Here is a 20,243-nt window from a genome sequence, read left to right as displayed (position 1 = left end):
TATGACAGCTATGGTAGGCTCTAGCTCAACTGCAGGCATTAGCTGGATAAGCAAAAGAAGATGGATGGACGGATGGATTAACAATTTCACAAAGCAGGGAAAATACATACAGTTAGTCTTATTATTATCTATTTAATCACATGTCAGTAGAATTAATATGACTTAATGCATGGCTTTCCTATACTTCACATGCAGTGCAAAAGAATGAGGCTGTAGCATTTCTTAACCATTTGATTTGAAGTGTCAAGGCAGCCTGTCACATTCAGATTATTTCTCTGTTTCTGTACCAGAATTGTACAATAGTGACATTGGTTGAGAGCACAAATGCTGTGGGGTATAGAGCCCCTCTGTGCATGAATGATGCTATTCTCTAGCTGGCTTATAGCAAACAGTACTGTGTGACTCTTCAGATACAGTCAAGAAACACCCATGGGTTACATGGAATAAGGGGGCAGTTTAATTACATAATCAAGTTGGGAGTCTTGACAGAAGGCAGTGGCCATTGTCTGCAGGTGGTCATTTGTAATAGGTCAAGCGGTGGGCTGTTTGTCAAGATAAAGAGCAGACTGTGGGGAAAGTGCTTAGCAGGGCCAGTGCATCTGCCAGAAGGAGAGCATGTAAGCAACACAGATTTTCAGTGTAGAAGGGCATTCAAACTCAAGCCCTGGTTTTATGTTATGCATTATTCATAATGGCTGCGAATGACCCATGAGGCTCTGATTAAGCCTTTAAGGGTCAGGCTATTCTTCCCCTCAATTCTCAGTGGATGCCCTGGAGCTTTTCCAAGAGAGCCAGCCAGATCTTATTATTACCTTTTACCTACCTCTCCCACAACAACAAAACACCTCCTGAAAAAAAGCTGGTTTAAGCATTTTAAATGTCGTCGCAGTGTCAGCAAATAGCCGGTCACGTGCTCACTTTGGTGGTCATTATTGTTATCCCTGTCATTAACACTGAGCCCCGTGCTTCCAGCTCGAGGCAGTTAACTTTTGTGTGAACGCCTGTGGAGGAGTGCGGTGACAGTGTGGGGCAGCAGAATGGTGGCAGGCGCACACACGAGCCGTGCAGAGGGGCAAAGCTGCGGTGAGGCAACAAGGTGTAAGTCCGAGTAAACAAAAACGGGTGAGGGTGTTCGTTTGTGCTCGTGTGTTGGCGCGTGTGTGTCCGCGCGTGCGTGCTGCTGAGTCAGACGCGGCCGCTCACGGTTCAGTCGACCCTCCTCTCTCTCTCTCTCTCTCTCTCTTTCTTCCTTCCCAGTTGTTATTTTGCTAGCGACACTTTGTTTCATCCACCGACGTCATCCATACAGTCTGGACACCGAGGCGCGAAGCTACCCTCCCTCTCCGTAGTTAATTGTTTCCTACCGACTGACAACTTGTTCGCCTGTTAGCGCACTGGCTGTCTGTCCATGGGCGCTGCTGTTTACACACTCTGCTGCTCCTCCTCCGCCGGCTGGGCTGTCCGGTGCGCCTCTGCGGTCGGTTCGGGACGGTGTCGAACTCCGCTTTTATGAATGAATAACGAGACGGGGAAATGCCCGTGACTGCGAAACTCCCCCTACAGCCGGGCTCCCGGGGGGCCAGCCACCGATGAGAGGGATTAACGACGGAGCCGAGCCGCGGCTCATTGCGGAAAAAGCGAGCCTTGACTGCAGACTGGCGTGGAAAGGCACCGTGAGAGGGAAACGGGCTCCATAGCATAAAGCAGCTGAACGAAACCGCGGTGACCACAATGTAAGTTCCTCTGGAGCTGCAACTCATTAAGGATTATGAAGAGATGGGGCTCCTGGTTGCATGCCTTATTGATTTTTTTCAGTATATCACTGCTTGGAAAACACACAAATATAGCGGGAATAATTTGTCCGTCTGAATTATTCTAACATAATACCCACTCAGGTGTGATAATGAAGGCCTGGGCGAGCTTCTCTTCAGTGATTTTCAGTGACATAACCGTGATGCACTGTCTCCGTGAGAGACATGAATAATAAGGTCCAGTGCAAAGAGAGGAGCCTCCGCTCCCTCGGTGCTCTTTGATCATCACCATCATCTACCTGTGTGATGCCTTCAGTTCACTTTCAACCACGAGTTGTCTGGCTTGCAGGTCCATCCACATCGTGGCGCTGGGCAGCGAGTGCCCCGGAGGAGTCGGTCCAGGAGATGAGATGTTGGGGCAGGGGCAGTTGCAGGGGGGATTGCTGTGGAGCTACCTGGGTCAGGGAGCCATGGTGGGACCGTGCGACCTAGAGAGCAGTATGCACAACCCGGCTTTCATGGAGTACACCTCACGTGTCTTTGGAGATGTCACGGTAGTGGTTCGGGATTGTCCCAGCTGGGTAAGAGACAGGTGGTGTGTTTGAGTGAGCAGACTGAGAGAAGCAGAGACACCTGCATGAGTCAGCTGTTACATTATGACTTTGGCTTGTGCATGTATTTGTGCGCTGTAAGTCTGATCTTAAAGTGCTATTATGGCTTTTTCCTCTGCATTTACATCCTCTTGATAGTCTGTGCTGGTTTTATGCCAATTCAGAGGCATTTCCAGAGTACTGTGAGAAAATGTGAGTTACTTAATGTATATGCTGTTTACTTTTCAGTCTGCTTCTGTTTCTCAGAAGATACAGCCTTCTACAACATTTCAACTTCCAGCAGCCCTTGCCTTGCAGCGCTGATTGCAGGCTTTATAAAAACGTCTCTATTCTTAGGACGCTATTTTAACATGCACTGCAGAAAAAACCTGATGAAAGAACTTTTGTTCTTAATAGCATATGCACTGTTAGGGGTTTGTATGCATCCTATTATAGGCCTGTCTAACCCCGTCAGGGGTGTTGCTGGTGGAAGTCTGTTTGTCTAATTCTCCGTCTCTGCCTTTTATTTTTAATTCAAAATGCTCAAAGCTTTCTGAAGTGTTTTTCCTTCCTAATGGGTTGAATTAAGTTGGTTTAGAGTAGCTAGCCTCATAAAGATCTCTTGGGGGTAAAGTTAAAAAACACAGTTACACTGAGGAATTTGTACTTATATGAGAGGAAGAGTTAGGTTTATATGAGGTGTGGTGAAGACAGGGGTGTAGATACAGTACATCTCTGTGTATGTCTTTGCTTGGGTCTCAGCCCTCCATCTATTTACAAATGTCATCCTTTCCTTGCCTTTCTAGGACTTGCTGGACAGCGACTGGGCCAGTGTTCGGAAAGTTCTTGAGCAGGCGGACATTTTAGTTATTAAATATTCAGTCACTGACAAGCTGGCCTTCCAGCAGGTCAGGAATGGCTATGCTCCGAGACTCCGCCCACTCCTGAGGCACTGGGGCGTGCCCGTCATCCTCGTTGCTGTGGGAGCGCGGCTGAATGGTGAGGATGCCTTTTGTTCTGTGTTTTTGTTGGAGCAGGACCTAGTTTAGTTTAGCCAACATGGCTTGCCAACCCTCCAACTGTTTATCTTTGCTGCATATGAGCTGTCACTGTACTGGATATCCTGGCAATTTCAGGTCAGCTTACTGTTGCCTTAGCTGTTGGTTTTGGTTTCGGGACAGCATTATGCTCCTCTTGCTGAGATCACTCAGTGAGCCTTGTATCCTCTAGCATGTCCGCACAGCAATGAGGAGGATGCTCATGATTAAATCTCCTCTTGGCTGCCTTCAGGCTGTCAGCTCACATGCTTCCCCACAGGAAACACTCCAAAGAAGTACAGTGTACAATACAACTTTGGGGCTTTTCTGTTCCAAAAAAAAGAAGCCTTGCTTGTAGACAAGAGTTCATTGTCGTGGTGCAAAAAAAAAAAAAGTGCACCAGAACAGAAGTATGTGCCTTCAGCAGGATAGATGGAGGCTGCTTAACAAAATAAGCATTAACATAACACACATGTGTTGGCATCTCAGTGAGTGACCCCCACCCTGTTAAAATTAAATCCTGTAAACAAGCCCATCAAATGTACCAGGTTATATTTTTAGCACGTGTGCTCAACATACTTTGAAATCCTGTCAGAGCACTGCAGCAGAGTGATCACAGTGAAAGTCAAGTCTGAAGAGAGAGAAAAACGAGAGGGGAGTGGATCACTGTAGACCAGAGCTTTTGTTTGTGTTTGTTTTTTTCTTTTTCTTTTCTTTTTAGCAGCTGCTGTGAGTAGTTTCATGCAAGCCCCCACCCCCTCAACCACTGTGACTGCAGAGAATGACGGCTGAAGTCTGAGCGCTTCCTGTCTTTAGACCACCTAAGGCACATCTGTGGCAGGGGGAGCGCTGCCGCACGTGCATTAATGCAGCCATTAAACCAGCGAAGAACGGAGGAGCGCAGACAGATTTATCCAAGGGCACGCACACACACCATTGCTCGCACAAACATACCACCGATATGCCAAGTCACAGCCGCTCCGATGCTCACGCGCGCACTTACACACACTCCTTTTCCTGCTGCCACCCTTGCACTCACTCACACGCTCTCAGCCTGCCATCGTCTCTGTGTCACGCCTGTGGGTTATTAGCAATATGATTTATCCAGTGCCTCGGGACTTGGCTGTATGTCCTGCAGATTCTGCCTTTCTCTCTCCTCCTTTGTGCAGCCCTTGCTCTAGTCTTTTTTTTTTCTCCTTCAAGATAATCCCTCTAATTTTCTGTCTGATTCTGTCTCTGTGGTCTCCCTGTGCACACATGCCACAGTACAGCCAGTCCTAGTCCACGTGCCACTGCAGATTTTACACATCTATATGATCTTGCTGTACAATTACTGACCCCCCCCCCCCCCCCCCCTCCCCCTTCATCAACTTGCTGAAGAAATTGCAGCTTGGGGTGTGCAGCAGAAATATTTGTAAAATCCAAACGTACGCATGCATGCTTTCCCTTTTAAAAACCCTCGCTAGCTCTCTACATAGTCACCCAGAGAAAGAATTGAGGAATCGGGAAAAAGGGCGAGGCCACACCATAAAAGCCACATGTGGTTGTAGCATCTGGTTCATATGTTCTGATTTGTGAAACATGCTTTCCATTCTAGTTTAGTTTGCAAAATGTATTTTTTGCTCCAGCAGCACTGACTAACAACACAACGCTTTTGCATTCTGTAAGACGGAAGTAAGGGCATTGTTTTTTGTTTATTATTGTTTATTTTTCTGCAACTTTTTATTGTAATTATTGAGGAACATTGCTCATCTGAACAGGCTAAATGTTTGCCATGGAAATTTCAGTCACCTGAGGGGAGGGTGTGTTTGTGACTATTTTAAATCAAATTATTTCTTAGAATCTGTAAAATTTTGCTGAGTGCCCTTCAGTGCGCTGCTACTCCTTTGTCAAAGGCATGTTATTCTTTTCCTCTGTGCTTGAGTGGTTCAGTAGAACTCACTGAGTCACACATGGATCTAGTACTGCCTTAGTAGGTTCATGCTTCTCAAAAAGGATAATGTAACATCAATAGCACATGTATTCCTTCACATATACACACATAAACTAGTTATTAGTAAAGTACGTATTACCTCATCCTTCACTTGAATTCTTCTGTTTTCAGATGAAGGCCCCCCCTGTACGTGTCCACTGTGTGCCTCTGACTGGAGCAGCTGCGTGCCTCACAGTGAAGGTTTGCAGTTGTCCCGGGACTTGGGGGCCACCTATCTGGAGTTGCCCTCCCTCAACCATGTCTTCGTGGGTCGCTACTTTGGCAGCGTGGTAAGTGATGATGCAACACTGGAGTCAGAGTTGATGCTGTGGTGTGTTTTTGACTCAGCGTCCCCAAAGAAGAGAAAGAGAAAAACACTTCTCACGATGTTCTTTTCCTTCAAAGTAGAGTAACTCTGCGTTTCCAGATTGTAGATGCAGTGTTTAGTAGGGGAGACAGTGACAGGTTCGACGTCCCGGGAAGTTATTAATAAAGCAACAAGATGATGATGTAACTTCACTATCTTTGTACAGATTTTCAAATAACATGTATGTTGTTTGTGTTGTTTAGCTGGAGTACTTCATGATTCAGTGTCTGAAACACAAAGCCAAAGAGAGGCCAGAGAAGAGGCGAGGAAATAAAGTGAATGAACTTCGCCCCCCTCACTTAGAACAGCCAGGTCAGAGGAATACTATGCCAAGCAACGAGTGATCCTGGCTTTGTTTCAAGTGTCATGCATGCCTGCCATTTTTAATTCATTTAAGCAGATTTGTAGCCTGTGTGTGTTTTTTAAAAATATATTTCTTAATTATATATATTTTTGTCAATTGCCGTGTTTATGGTGTTTAGAAACATTCAGTGAACTGGATGGATTGTTACCGCTTACATAGCCATAAAAAGAGCTGAGCACAAAGGTTTTTATCTGGATCAATACGCTCTGTTCCAAACTGGAAAGACAAAGAGCTAGGTAGACTACTTTTATTCACTGACATTTGAATCAATTTTAGCCTGAGCAAACAGAAGCAGTAACAGCTGAGTTCCCTGCGTTTGGTGGAGGCAGCTCAGTGATTGTTCTTATGTGACTGTGGGATTACTCTTTAACCTCATCTTTTAGTGAAGCCCTCTCATGTTGTCAGTTCAGCGCTTTGTCCTGTATGCTATGTGTTTTTAATTTTTCATGCCTATTATTGGAGTTAATTATTCACAATATGTTTCCCCCAACAACAAAAAATTATCTTTATAACCAAATAAATGTGTTGATTATAATGATTTTTGTCAAGGCAATGGTGATGAGCTTCTAAAATCTAGAGCAGCAGTCCCCAACCTTTTTTGCGCCACGGACCGGTTTATGCCCGACATTATTTTCACAGACCGGCCTTTAAGGTGTCACGGATAAATACAACAAAATAAAACTAGTACCGGTACCGAAAAAAAGAAGATTTATTCATAACACACGTGAAAAGACCCAGGAAAACTGAGTTAACGCTAAAAACGATAACAAAATAACGCTGAAAACCGATAAAAACCCTGAAAACTATACATTTCACACCTGAGCCTCAACTCTCGCGGCCCGGTACCAAACGACTCACGGACCGGCCCGGGGGTTGGGGACCGCTGATCTAGAGAAGAGCGATCATGGATGTTTAAAAAAACAAAGAAAGACCAGACAGTTTCTCTCTTTAAGTTGCTCACACTACAAAATGACTCAAATGGTCCATTATAAATCAAAAAGTTGCCAGTTAAAAAGCCACTCATGTTAAAAGTTCTCTCTTCTCTCTCGCTTTTTTTTTTTTTTTTTTTTTTTTTTTTTTGGAGGCCCTTGCAGATTTATTGCAGACTTAATCAAACTGCGTCTTATCCAGTCACATTCTGCAAAAGACCGCAAATTATGAGGAGATAAATGATCAAAAGAGGCTAAACCTCACAGAAAGGCTGACACACAGCAAACAGCTTAGACACAGCGAGTTTGATTACTGTAGAAACGCTGAAAAAGAACCGGGCTGAGCTGGAGTGCTCGGTGGCTGCATGTCTGCTGCTCTTCCTTTCTCTTAATGCTCTGCTGTTTTGGACGCTCTTTGTCCTAATTGGATACAAGAGAGTCTGATTAAAGCTGCAACTGGCTGCTGGATGTTGCCACAAACTGAAAGCTTTCTGTGCGCTGAATTTGAAACCAGGAAATTAAAAGTAACAACTCCAACACCTCGAGTAGATGAAGTAGTCTGGTGTTGTATTCAGGGAGGGGGTTAGAATACAGAGCTGCACTCCTTGGTTCACTTTTCTTCTCCTCTCTACTATGGCCATTCCTCTATGCATGCAAAGTCATGCTTTTAAAAAAAACCTGAACATATTTAACACAAACTACGCCGTTAAACCTGTGTTAAATATTGATCCGAGCAGGTTTCCGCTTCGGCTGTTTAAATCTGACTGACATTTTTAAGTGCTGCCAAAAAAAATGGCAGCAAGTGCCTGCAGGATTTATTGGTGTCGTTCGACACTGCTTAGCTCCCTTTACGGTGTAGCTTACATTAAATATGACATGCGGGGATTAAGAAGCGGCACAGTTGTCATGGCTAAAACAGAGCACTCATAAAAAAGGAGATGAGCTCCACAGAGGTGCAGTAAGTATTAAGCATCAATAGGAATATAATAGGCCAATGATTAGTGAAGCTGAAGCACCCTCGCCCTGCCTTCTTTGTTCCCCTGCTCAGTGCTTTTTCACTTTTTACTAATTTGACTTCATGAATGCATGAAACACTGAGCGTGCACAGCTTTGCCTCCCATTTTTCCAAGAGACACTTTGTTGTGTTTTTCTTCGTTGCAATTTTCTGTGTATTCACGTTTGTCACACAGTTCACTGCAAATCGTTGTCTTTTTTTTGTTGGTTTTTACTTTTTGTGTCTTCTTCATTTATTAGATTAGTTCAAATCTTTTTAATCCCAAAGTTTTGGGATGTGCTGTTCATTTTAGTGTTTTATCACCAAAACAATTTAAAAGTAAAGTTGACAAATAAAGGTCAACTTCAGGTCCTTTTTCAGTCTCTGACCAGACCAGACTAGACCAGAATTTCACTGCAGCAGCCTTGAGCTGCTTTCATCTTTTAAGGACTGTTATTAATGCAAAGACAAACGTACCTGGAAGCCGTTCTTTAAACATGAGCAACGAGAAAGGACAAAAATGACCTATCTTGGCTCTGTCTCTTTTTCTTGGCTTTAAAATCTCACTGTGCTGTTGCTGACAAAATCACTCCCTCGACCTGCACTGTACACCCCAATTTCTCTCTGAGTTGTCACAACTCATTGCCAACCCCCTCCCAAGAAAACACAAGTACAAGTAAACAAGGTAGACTGACGGAAAATTGAGTACACCAAATATCAATACTAAAACACTCCTGAGAGGCTTTGAACATAACAAACCCATTCAATATTCTGTGTTACTCTTTGATATGGAGGCAAACTGAATTTCGGCAGTAATTGCTCATCATCTCTGTCCACCCTCACTCATTTCTTTTGTTGCTCTCTTCTGTTCAGCTCGTCTTCCCCCTATTAGAGTGGAGGAGTCCAGCTTCTCCCAGGACATGCAGTGGTTGTTGGAGCGTGGCGTGCAGTTCGCCGATGTGGCTTTCTATGCCGGGGATTCTGGGAAAGAGCTGGGCTGGGCGCATGCCGCTGTGCTGTGTGCTGTCAGCCCGTACTTCAGACAGCTGCTCCTTGGGCCCAAGACCAGGTAGAAGAGATATTAACCTCTTCACAGCATGGGGTTTAATATCCTATTTCACCACCTGAGTCTGTAGCCAGCGAGAGCCCAACTATTTTGGCAAACTTCTCTGTAACTCTGAAACATTTTCTTCTATCTCTGGTTGGACAGGGAACGTCCACAGTCGCGGTGTGTTTGCAGAGAGCGTGACGGAGGCCCCCACTCCCTGCTTTCCACTTGGGATGGGAGTATTATTGATGACATGCCGAGATCAGATGGACACCTGACGGGACGCCTCACTCGTTTGGTGGTGAAGGACCCCCTGCTGTGCATGTGCTTGTGGGAGACTCTCATGTTCATTTATAGAGGTAAAAACCTCCATCCAAAGAAAGATTTGTTGCTGTTATCCTAAATCTGCTGTTATGTATCTTTATAGAAAATGCCATCATGTCCATTTATCCAATTTAACAGCCACTTGTAAGCTCTCGAGGTACTGAATGTGGAAATCCACCTGATTCCTAGTGTGACTGAATGAAATCGAACAATTTGACAAATTAGCTGATGGATGTTTTCTAAGGTCAAAGAAAATGAAACGCTATATCACAAACCTCTCTTTTTCCAAAAGAAAGAGAAGTGGTGTGATATCCTGTACTGTATGTGTTGTACCAGCTGACAGAAAACTCACAGGCCTCACAGACGTAGCTGCAGACTGCAGATTAAAGGTTCTGTAATCTGAAAAATCCCTTCTTTGCTAGGAAACTGTTCTGGGTACGCTTTGGATACATTGCTCATTGCTCGTGTTAGTAATATATAGACAGAAGCAAAATGCATGAAGGTAAATGGCTGACAGGAAGAGGGTTTTGTTTTTTTGTTTTGTTTTGTTTTGTTTTCCTTACCTTTTAATTTATAGTCTGATCATCTTAGAAAGGCTTCATTACCCCACACAACCCTGAATTAGTGAAGAAGATGGATGGATGTGTGATTGGGCATTAAACTAGTGTTGCTGTAAATGTACAGGCACCTATATTAGTTAGAAAAGCTATTTATAAGCAGTAACACTGATAACAAGTCTAGTAAAGCAATTATTATTAGGACTGACAATAGCTATCATGATGTCACTCATTAGTTTCTGGAGTGTGCATTTATGCTGGAGTATTGGCAGCTGCCATGCTGTTTTTTTGGTGCCAGAAATGACCGTATTTGGATGAGAGGTTGGAGAATTAAGTTGTAATCTAACACTAGTCAGCTTGGTTGGCAAGCTGCATCCTTAAACTGTACAGATGCTCAAATACAGACATGTACTATTTAGTGCTAAGCAACAGACTAAGAAAATATTACAGTTTCATACGGCATTATGAACACAGGCCAAAGATGAAAATGTTGTTAGCATTACTAAGGGGGCAGATTTTTCTGGCTGACTGGCCAGGGGCGGGCAGCTGAAGGGAGTTTTGTTCTCGCAGATTTGCTAGATGAGGATTTGTGGCAGATTTGTGCAGTTTATGCATTAGAGACTGTTCAATAAACTATGGATATAATTTTGAGAGATGTTTGCAGACAGTAAATTTAAAATAACAAATGTTGGAGCCTGGTTTGATTGTCTTCATCTCTTGGTTGGCTTTTCCTGTGCTTGTGAAAGATAGAGGCTCACCATAATCTGATGGATTTTAACCATCATGATGTTTTATTGTGGTGTAAAGTAGGTAGCTGATCTATAGTGTCATTCCTCCAGCCATGCTGCTAGTGTAGCAGAATAAAATAAGAGTTTTTTGGTAATTAAGAACAGTTATACCAGACTGCAATCTAAATACTCTGGTGTAGTTTGTGTTGCTAAATAATTTCTGTGTTAAAAGCTGGACCAGCTTAAATGGAAACAACAGATAAACCACAGACGAGCCTCTCATCTCAGCCGATTAGCGGCCTGTGATTTCACCAGGATCGAGTTGCCCAAACGGACACCCTGGCAGCAGGATCACATGCACAGAAAGTGCCAAACAGAAATTGGAAATCAGAAAAGACAAAAAAGTGTCTCCAAGCATTGGAGTCCAAACAAAGTACTTTATCCAGATAAAACTCAGTCATTTCACTTCCATGGCGCTACATGATTTCTGGAAAGTGCACATTGAAATTATTATTTTTACTGAATACTACAGGCTTATTAATATTTGATCCATTGTATACATTTATGACATAGTTAATCAATGCAGTCCTGTAGTGATATTTTTTTATGTTGCCAAGGCCAGTGCTGCATCCTTGATGTTTCCTGTTTTGCTAATTAGGTACATTACAACTGGAGCAAACATAGCTGGACTGACATTCACAGGAAGGGAAATCTATTCCCTAAAAGCAGTTACTCTTTTTCTAAAAAATTAGATGTGATGATTAATGGTCCTGTGGCAGCAGAAGGCAGTTTTCCTGCTGCTGGGCCTTGTCCAATGTTCCATTACGCCGAGGAACAGAAATCAGTCAAGTTGAAAGTACTTAATAGTAAGCAACTGTAGTATTTTAATCTAGGACCAGATCAATCATTTTGTAACAGTGTGATCTTGAACTCCTTTCTGGAGCTACGTTTGCACTTCCCTTGGCTCTCTCAGGACACGTGTGTGTCTTTTGTCTCTCTCGTAGCGTATTTCTATTAAACATTATGGAATGACAGCAGGAGGGATGGCACACTGGTACATCATTGTAATTGTGAATGTGATTAGCTGATAGAATCAGACTCTGTCACCTGTTCCTGGGGGCTTATATTTACATCAAGAAATGATAAAGTACACCTGTCTTGTATAATTTCCAATGCCATCTATTAGGTTGTTCTCACGGACTAAGCATGCAGGCAAAAAACATCTGAGGCACTGTAAACACTGAGGCAGTTGCATCCAACGTGTTCTCGAGTCGGGTGTGAAGCCAGTAAAACAGGCATGCAATATTTTCTTCAACTTTAGCAACGTAATAAAAAAATATTCTCGCTCCCACAGCTTAAAGTCTGCGGTGCTGTGCCTGCTGCATGTCAGCTCGCAGTGCCTGCTATCTGGCACTTCAACACAGGCTGCACGGTGTGCACAAATCCTTATGGCAAAAAAAGCTGTGCAAACATCGGATTCCTGGCTGCCTGATAACGTGCATGTGAGTCGCGTCGATGCTCTGACACACAAACAAATCAACAGCAGAAGTAGACACACAAACACGTAAGCTGAGAGTGTATGCGGCTGGTGAAGGGTAAGCAGAGGAGGGAAGAAGATTATAGAGTTAGACTGATTCTCTCTGAGTGACTGTCTGAATAAGAATAAGAAAACCAGCAGTTGAAATAAGGGGAGGGCAGTGTGTGTGTGTTCATGTGTACATAGTCCTTGTGTGTTTGTGTGGATATTTTTTGAGTAAGAGAGGAGGAAGATGGGATAGTGTGGAGTGGAAAAACTGGGACCAGGGGGAAAATGAGGGGGAGAAGAAAGTAAGACCCTGCTCATCTGCAGATAATGCGATGATAAAAAGCTGAGCACTACCGTTTGTGTACAGTTTGTGTGTGTGTATGTGTGTGTGTGTTTGGGGGGGGGGGGGGGGTGCTTGGAGAGAATAGCAGGAGGAATGTGTGCGTGTGCTGAGTGGACTACGAATGTTTTTATAAAAGACTGCAGGGAGACGGTGTTAAGTCTCGTGTAAAAATTGACTAATGTTAACCTTCAAAATGGTGGGTTTCACTGTATGTTTAAAGCAGCTGACCTCATATACCGAGTGTGTGCTAGTGTATTTTCTTGAATTGGCTAATCAGATGTGAATGAGCGTCTTCTTTGCCCACAGAAATACTCAGAGCTCAGCGAGCCAATATTTGTTCATTTGCAGTAAATCCACAACAAGCTGTACTTTGCCTTTCCAGAGATGGGATAGATTTTTTTTTTTTGACTGTGATTCAACGACTGGCAGTTGTCGCTTATTTTATTTGGCTTTCCAGAGCTAATTTGCATAACAATATATCATGTATCAGTAAACACATACACCCATGGTGTTATTCCAGACTTGGGGTTTTTGTCACGTGAGTGTGAATGTACAGTCACAGAGGCCATGACTTTGCTTGTGTGATGTTAACACTGTGAGACTCTGTCTCCTTCTGTAGTGTGCTGCTGTACTATTGAATTTGTCACTTGGTTGGTGTGGTGTGTATGTGCATGTTTAACACGTTTAGTACATGTCTGTGACACAGATCTGTGTGTGTGTGTGTGTGTGTGTGTGTGTGTGTGAGGACATTCAGGACTTAGACGACAGACCAGTTGTTTTTTAGGGCATCTCATCTCAAATTATCTTAGAAGTTTGATTTGCTGACCTTGCTGCTGTGTTATTCGAATTTAGTTGAAGTTAAACTTAAGAGCCAGGAATGAAACTTCTTGGAAATGTCTTTGTGATTGTTGTTTTTTAATTGTTTACACATGATTTCTTCTCCAACTTTTTTGCCTGTCCACTTTTTGTCTATTTGAATACATAGTCTTGGTGTCCAGTTGCATCACGTAAAAGCACGACAGCGCTTGAGCTAATCTCTCGGCCTGCGTTTGAGGTGTCTGCACCACACAGTTTCATTATCCGGCCCCGCTTGTTGAGGTAATCCCTCTATCAGGCCAAATACCATCATTATGAACTAATGATGAGCTAAATCCTGACCAGTCCAGCTCCCTTCTTTCCTCGACAGCCTGTTTATGTCCCAGTGAGACAGAGTGTGCCACCCCAATCAAGCTACAGGAATGTGCAGCGTTTATAAAGCATCTACAATTTAAGATTGTAGTACACTGCAATGAAATCCAGCTGTTTTCTCCAGATGTCTCAGCTGAGGAAGCAGCATGAAGAATTTTATTTGTTTTTATGTTTAGGTTTATCACGTTCATCAGTGCTGATAATTACTGGGTCGTTATATTTTACATCCTGTTTTATAGAAACCTCTGTGCATTAAACCCTGACAATCTGTTCTCGCCCTTGTTTACTGTTGAGCGATCATTTTCAGCTGCATTAGTGGTGTGGCTATGAATATTTTGGCGCATTTATGTGTTTGTTTGGTTGGTTGGTTGACCTCTTAGGTCCAGGGTGAAATATCTGCAACTGCTGAATGGATTGTCATGATTTCTTTTGCAGACATTCAAATTTTCCACATGGTGACTCAGTGTGACTTTGGCAAGTTTCTTGTTACTCCCACAACAGATTTTCACAACAGCTACTGAACATTTCTGTCAATGCTTCTTTTCCTTTTAATTGAAAGTTAGGCATCACCCAGTCAAAATGTCCAGTATGTGTTCATCATAAAAACAAATGAGATTCTCATCAGATACAGCTGCACTTTGTGCTTAGTCCTGTTTAGTATGCACACATGGAAACCGAAGATACAGTGGCTTGCAAAAGTATTCGGCCCTCTTGAACTTTCCCACATTTTGTCACATTACAGCCACAAACATGAATCAATTTTATTGGAATTCCACCTGAAAGACCAACACAAAGTGGTGTACACGTGAGAAGTGGAACGAAAATCATACATGATTCCAAACATTTTTTACAAATAAATAACTGAACAGTGGGGTGTGCGTAATTATTCAGCCCCCTTTGGTCTGAGTGCAGTCAGTTGTCCATAGACATTGCCTGATAAGTGCTAATGACTAAACAGAGTGCACCTGTGTGTAATCTAATGTCAGTACAAATACAGCTGCTGTGTGTAGGCCTCAGAGGTTGTCTAAGAGAATATTGGGAGCAACAACAGCATGAAGTCCAAAGAACACACCAGACAGGTAAAAATAAAGTTATTGAGAAATTTAAAGCAGGCTTAGGCTACAAAAAGATTTCCCAAGCCTTGAACATCCCACGGAGCACCGTTCAAGCGATCATTCAGAAATGGAAGGAGTATGGCTACTGTAAACCTACCAAGACAAGGCCGTCCACCTAAACTCACAGGCCGAACAAGGAGAGCGCTGATCAGACAACTATTGGTGGGAGAATCTGTCCATAGGACAACTATTAGTCGTGCACTGCACAAAGTTGGCCTTTATGGCAGAGTGGCAAGAAGAAAGCCATTATTAACAGAAAACCATAAGAAGTCCCGTTTGCAGTTTGCCACAAGCCATGTGGGGGACACAGCAAACATGTGGAAGAAGGTGCTCTGGTCAGATGAGACCAAAATGGAACTTTTTGGCCAAAATGCAAAACGTTATGTGTGGCGCAAAACTAACACTGCACATCACTCTGAACACACCATCCCCACTGTCAAATATGGTGGTGGCAGCATCATGCTCTGGGGGTGCTTCTCTTTAGCAGGGACAGGGAAGCTGGTCAGAGTTGATGGGAAGATGGATGGAGCCAAATACAGGGCAATCTTGGAAGAAAACCTCTTGAGTCTGCAAAAGACTTGAGACTGGGGCGGAGGGTCACCTTCCAGCAGGACAACGACCCTAAACGTAAAGCCAGGGCAACAAGGGAGTAGTTTAAAACAAAACATATCCATGTGTTAGAATGGCCCAGTCAAAGTCCAGATCTAAATCCAATCGAGAATCTGTGGCAAGATCTGAAAACTGCTGTTCACAAACGCTGTCCATCTAATTTGACTGAGCTGGAGCTGTTTTGCAAAGAAGAATGGGCAAAGATTTCAGTCTCTAGATGTGCAAAGCTGGTCGAGACATACCCTAAAAGACTGGCAGCTGTAATTGCAGCAAAAGGTGGTTCTACAAAGTATTGACTGAGGGGGCTGAATAATTACGCACACCCCACTTTGCAGTTATTTATTTGTAAAAATGTTTGGAATCATGTATGATTTTCGTTCCACTTCTCAAATGTACACCACTTTGTATTGGTCTTTCACGTGGAATTCCAACAAAATTGATTCATGTTTGTGGCTGTAATGTGACAAAATGTGGAAAAGTTCAAGACGGCCGAATACTTTTGCAAGCCACTGTAGTAAATGATACCTTCTAAACATCAGCATACAAGACTTTGTAAGCACGTTAGCATGCTCATGTTGGCATTTACCTGAAAGGAACATTGTGCAGTACAGCATGTGAAGAACAGGTTCACAAATTAAACTAGTATTTTATATATCCATCCATTTTTGTATCAAATTATCCAGCTCAGAATTATGGGGGCTTGAGCCTATGCCAAATGACTTTTGGCGAGAGGTAGGGTATAGCCTCGACAGACACGGACAACCACACAGTCTCACAATCATACCTAGAAAGGCCTGAGCTCACCAGCAGGTTTTTATCAGAAAACTTCTTGTGATTAGGCGACAGTTCTACCTACTGCATTGCTGTGCTCCTCTTTTACTTCTGTCACTTGTGATTTAACTGTAATATTAGAATAGAATAGAATAGAATAGAATAGAATAGAATAGCCACTTATTGTCATTGTACATGTACAACAGAATTATAAGTGCTCCACACCAAATGTGCAGAAATAAAATATAAATAATGAGACTACAGAAATAAATAACAAATGGGAGAAATGTATAAACTCAAGAAGAATATATACAAAACAATAGAAAGACGCACATTGGAGAGCAAAGTGCTTTAAAGCAGTGCAAAAAGACTTGGTCTGAGTATAGAGTCTGTATATGAGTGGCCAGTGTGATGAGGGTTACACAGACAATGGCTCACACTGGTGAAGTGGGTGGGCAGGGGTGGGGGAATAGTGTTTGTTTACAGCGGAAGGAGCTGTTTGTGAGTCCGGGGGTGTGGGACCCGATTGACCTGAGGCACCGACCAGAGGGCAGCGGGTCAAACAGGTTGTGGGTGCATGGGGTCACCTGTGATGGGCCGGGTTTTCCTGAGACTGGAGGTGGTAGAAAGCAGCAGAGGATTTTTTGGGGAGGTGTTAATTACCCTCTGTGCAGCCTTCCTGTTCTCAGTTGTGGCCTCTGCGTAACAAACGCCCAAGCAGTAGGAGAGGATGCTCTCCACTGAGGAGCGGGAGAAGGCCAGCAGGAACGTCTGGTCCAGGTTATTCTTCCTCAGGACACGGAGGAAGTGCAGCCACTGTTGGGTCTTCTTTACTGGGGCGTTTGTGTTGTGGATCCAGGTGAGATCAGCGGATATGTGGGTGCCCAGAAACCTGAAGGCAGAAACAGATTCCACCTCTTCTCCATTTATAATGACAGGGGAGTGGACCTGTCTGTGCTTCCTGAAGTCCATTATGAGTTTTTTTGTTTTAAGGACATTCAGCTTCAGGTTATTTTCTACCACCGTATGTGTCACCATGCATACTTGACTACAACATTTGTTGGGTGGGTTGATGTACAGGGCGTACAGTAGGGAGAGGAGAGGTGGGGATTGGTGAGGCCTGATTGAGGCTGGTAGGTGAGGAAATCTTTGATCCAGGTGGCAGGGGGAATCTGAAGGTCCAGTTTGGGGGTGAGGATGTCTGGGATTATGGTGTCGAATGGTTCACGAGGAGCATCCTCACTTAGCGCTTCCTGTTCTTCAAATGGCTAAACGCTCTGTGGAGTGTGATGGTGATGGCATCCTCTGTGGACCGATTTGCTCTGTAAACAAACTGGTGGAGGTCGAGGGGGGGTAGACAGTCTCTGATGTGCTGAGACACTATCCGTTTAAAACACAGATAGTGTCTCAGACGTGAGGGCTATAGGTCTGTAGTCATTGAGGCTGTTTATACCAGCCATATCTGAAAATGCTTTGATTTTTTTTTTTAGCATGTCTAGTACCTTTTCTGATTTGTATGGACTATGCCAATATTTCTATACAGGAAGACGAGTGATATAAACAGAAGGTACAACTTTCAGTTGTGTGCTTTTACATTTATGTCTCACCAGACTTATATAGCATGTGCAGAGAAGACTTTTAGTGGTCCTCAAGACTCTGATATGCTGCAGCATTGTGTTGAGGTCTGATTAACAGACTGGAGTGGTGGCTCACCTTTTTAACAAAAGGAACTGGAGAGTATGCTCCAAATTTTGGGATCACACTCCTGGGCCTCTCAGGAAGTCTGTGCTGGAGTAATGGAGAGGAGAATCCACTGATAAGTTGAATCTCAGATCCAGGAGAAACAATGAGGTTTTGCTCATTGGTCACTGTATCAGCTCTTCACCCTCTCAATGATAATTGAAGGTCTGTGGGAGTTTGCCCAGCCAGTGTACATGGACTTGTATTATTGGATTGGATTGTTTCTCAGGGTAGTCTGTGGGTAGTATGCTGGTAGTATGGGCTATTAAACCTGTTGTTAAAGGCTATTTGGTCCACGGGTGGCTGGGTGTATTTTTATTTGTTCAATAAGGTCGATTGCTATACAATACAGTTCTGAACACTGTAGGTTCTTTACTTGCTGCAAAGACCCTACAAAATGTTAAATGTGGATGCTTCAACAAATTTGTAGCCTGTGAAAACAGAAGATGGCAGATCACTAATTTAATATGTGACTAAATGTAAAGTAAAATGTAAAAGATGGTCACATTCACTCCTTCAGTACCAGACTTATGTCTTGAATAAAGGTCAGAAAAGTGTTGCAGTGTTAATCTTTTGATATGAAATGTCATCACTTCATAATTTTCTCCTATTAATCATTTGTGTAAAACTTTGCCATATTAATTGACCTTCATTAATTGTTGAATTATGGCCTAAAATGTGTTTTGTGAGATCACAGTGACCTTTAAATACCCAAATCAAATTTGTTACCCAGAAGTCCAAGTGAGTTGAGGGCATTTTGGACTTGTATGGACTCTAGGCCCAGCTCTTCCTGTACCAGGTACACTGACGTTAATGAAAGTAAAATATAAATTACTAACCAGGTAGTTTGAAGGCAGATTTACGATTTGTTCTACAAATGCCTTTTTTATTCACTGTTTCTGAGTTTGCTGGGTGGAATCTGGACTGGGCTCCCCACCCATAATGACACCAGATTACATAAACAGAAAAAATTTAGAACAAGCCAACTTTGACAAAAACAGGCCTCAAGTGTTTGGTGTAAGGTATGTGGGTGGTCAGAGCACAGTGCCAGCTAGAAAAGTGTTTGCCTGTGTGTTTCTGTAAACTATTGTGGATCCATAGAATTGGGTTGTTTGTGGATGTTTTGTAGGAGCGTGGGAGTGGGAGCACCTCCAGGAGGCCCTGGATGAGAAGCTGAAGAATTCTCTCGCTGTGGCTCAGCTTATAGATCGAATACGATCCCTCATCGGCAGAGAAAGGGTGAGGACAAATTTCACCATAAAAAAAATCTTGTTTAAGGCTCGACTGTGTGTATGACACCGATACTCGTCTGTCCTTAATAAACAGGTTAAATAACTTTAATGTGTTAAATCTGCTCTTTGAATGTATAAACATGTGTTTTGCATTTGCGGACTAAGAGTGCCTTAATTAGTGCGACTTGTTTGGAAACAGCACAGTAATAATGTTGCTATAATTAGAATATTTACATAATTACTGCCTGTAATCACCTCTCGGATACTGTGGGAATTAGCAGAAAGTAAACAAGAGATACCCTCCAAGGAGCAAAAAGCACAACAGAAGAACACATGCACACTAAAATTATTTTAGAAACTGCAGCGTCACGCCTGTAATGTGTAATTGCAGCTGCTCAGAGAGCATCACATGGCTCTATGTTACAAAACAGCAGGCTTTAATATTTAGAGTGGGATAAAGAGATGTGACATGGCTGTGTCTGACAAGCCTTTGGCACCACGCATAGTCTACCAACCCATCTGGCTAGAACTAGGTCTTCTACCTGAGGCGGTGCTGGGATGAGCTGACACACCGAGACGGCGGGGCCACTTTAACGCAATGAGATAGCCTAATGTCTTGTCATGATTTGATCGCATCAACTCCAGCACCTCCGGGTAATCTGACTCTGTGAGACCTGTAGAAATTAATTTCCCATAAGTTTTCCATGAGCTTTGATTGATTTATGAAATTTTAAGCCTCTTGATTTTGTTTCTGCCTCCAACTTGAACTGTGTGTGTTGATCTTGCTCTCTGTCTCACTCTCTCACTGTGAAATTATGGAGTTCTTTGCGCTTCAGTTGACTGAGAAAGGTCACATAGTGGAAATGGGATGCTTTGAAGGCACTCTACTGTGGACTGAAATCCATGTGTGCACATACACTTTGCAAAAAGCACAAACACACACACACACGCATTGACAGATTTTCTTATTCCACCAGTTTCACCCGCTGTGCAGTACAGAATACATGAACGTGTTGATAACAGACAGTTTGGACCGCCGTCTGCTTCTCACTGTGTTCT

General features: G+C 43.2%; 1 protein-coding gene across 1 annotated transcript in view; it reads left to right on the top strand.

Annotated features, from left to right (window-relative positions):
* The first annotated feature begins 1,190 nt into the window (after nucleotides 1-1,190).
* Nucleotides 1,191-20,243, top strand: part of rhobtb3 (Rho related BTB domain containing 3) — a 29,479-nt gene continuing 10,426 nt past the window's right edge. Inside the window, exons 1-8 of the mRNA XM_006784568.3 lie at nucleotides 1,191-1,733; nucleotides 2,101-2,332; nucleotides 3,148-3,340; nucleotides 5,483-5,640; nucleotides 5,921-6,029; nucleotides 8,878-9,073; nucleotides 9,215-9,411; nucleotides 19,082-19,191. Of these exons, the coding sequence (XP_006784631.1) occupies nucleotides 1,732-1,733; nucleotides 2,101-2,332; nucleotides 3,148-3,340; nucleotides 5,483-5,640; nucleotides 5,921-6,029; nucleotides 8,878-9,073; nucleotides 9,215-9,411; nucleotides 19,082-19,191 (1,197 nt within the window). The 5' untranslated portion in view covers nucleotides 1,191-1,731. The remainder of the gene's footprint in view (nucleotides 1,734-2,100; nucleotides 2,333-3,147; nucleotides 3,341-5,482; nucleotides 5,641-5,920; nucleotides 6,030-8,877; nucleotides 9,074-9,214; nucleotides 9,412-19,081; nucleotides 19,192-20,243) is intronic.

This window comes from Neolamprologus brichardi, chromosome 5 (assembly GCF_056152115.1).
Source record: "Neolamprologus brichardi isolate AB-2024 chromosome 5, ASM5615211v1, whole genome shotgun sequence".
In the NCBI taxonomy this organism is placed as follows: domain Eukaryota; kingdom Metazoa; phylum Chordata; class Actinopteri; order Cichliformes; family Cichlidae; genus Neolamprologus; species Neolamprologus brichardi.
The sequence above is the reverse complement of the archived record's forward strand: the minus strand, read 5'-3'. Positions and strand labels throughout refer to the sequence as shown.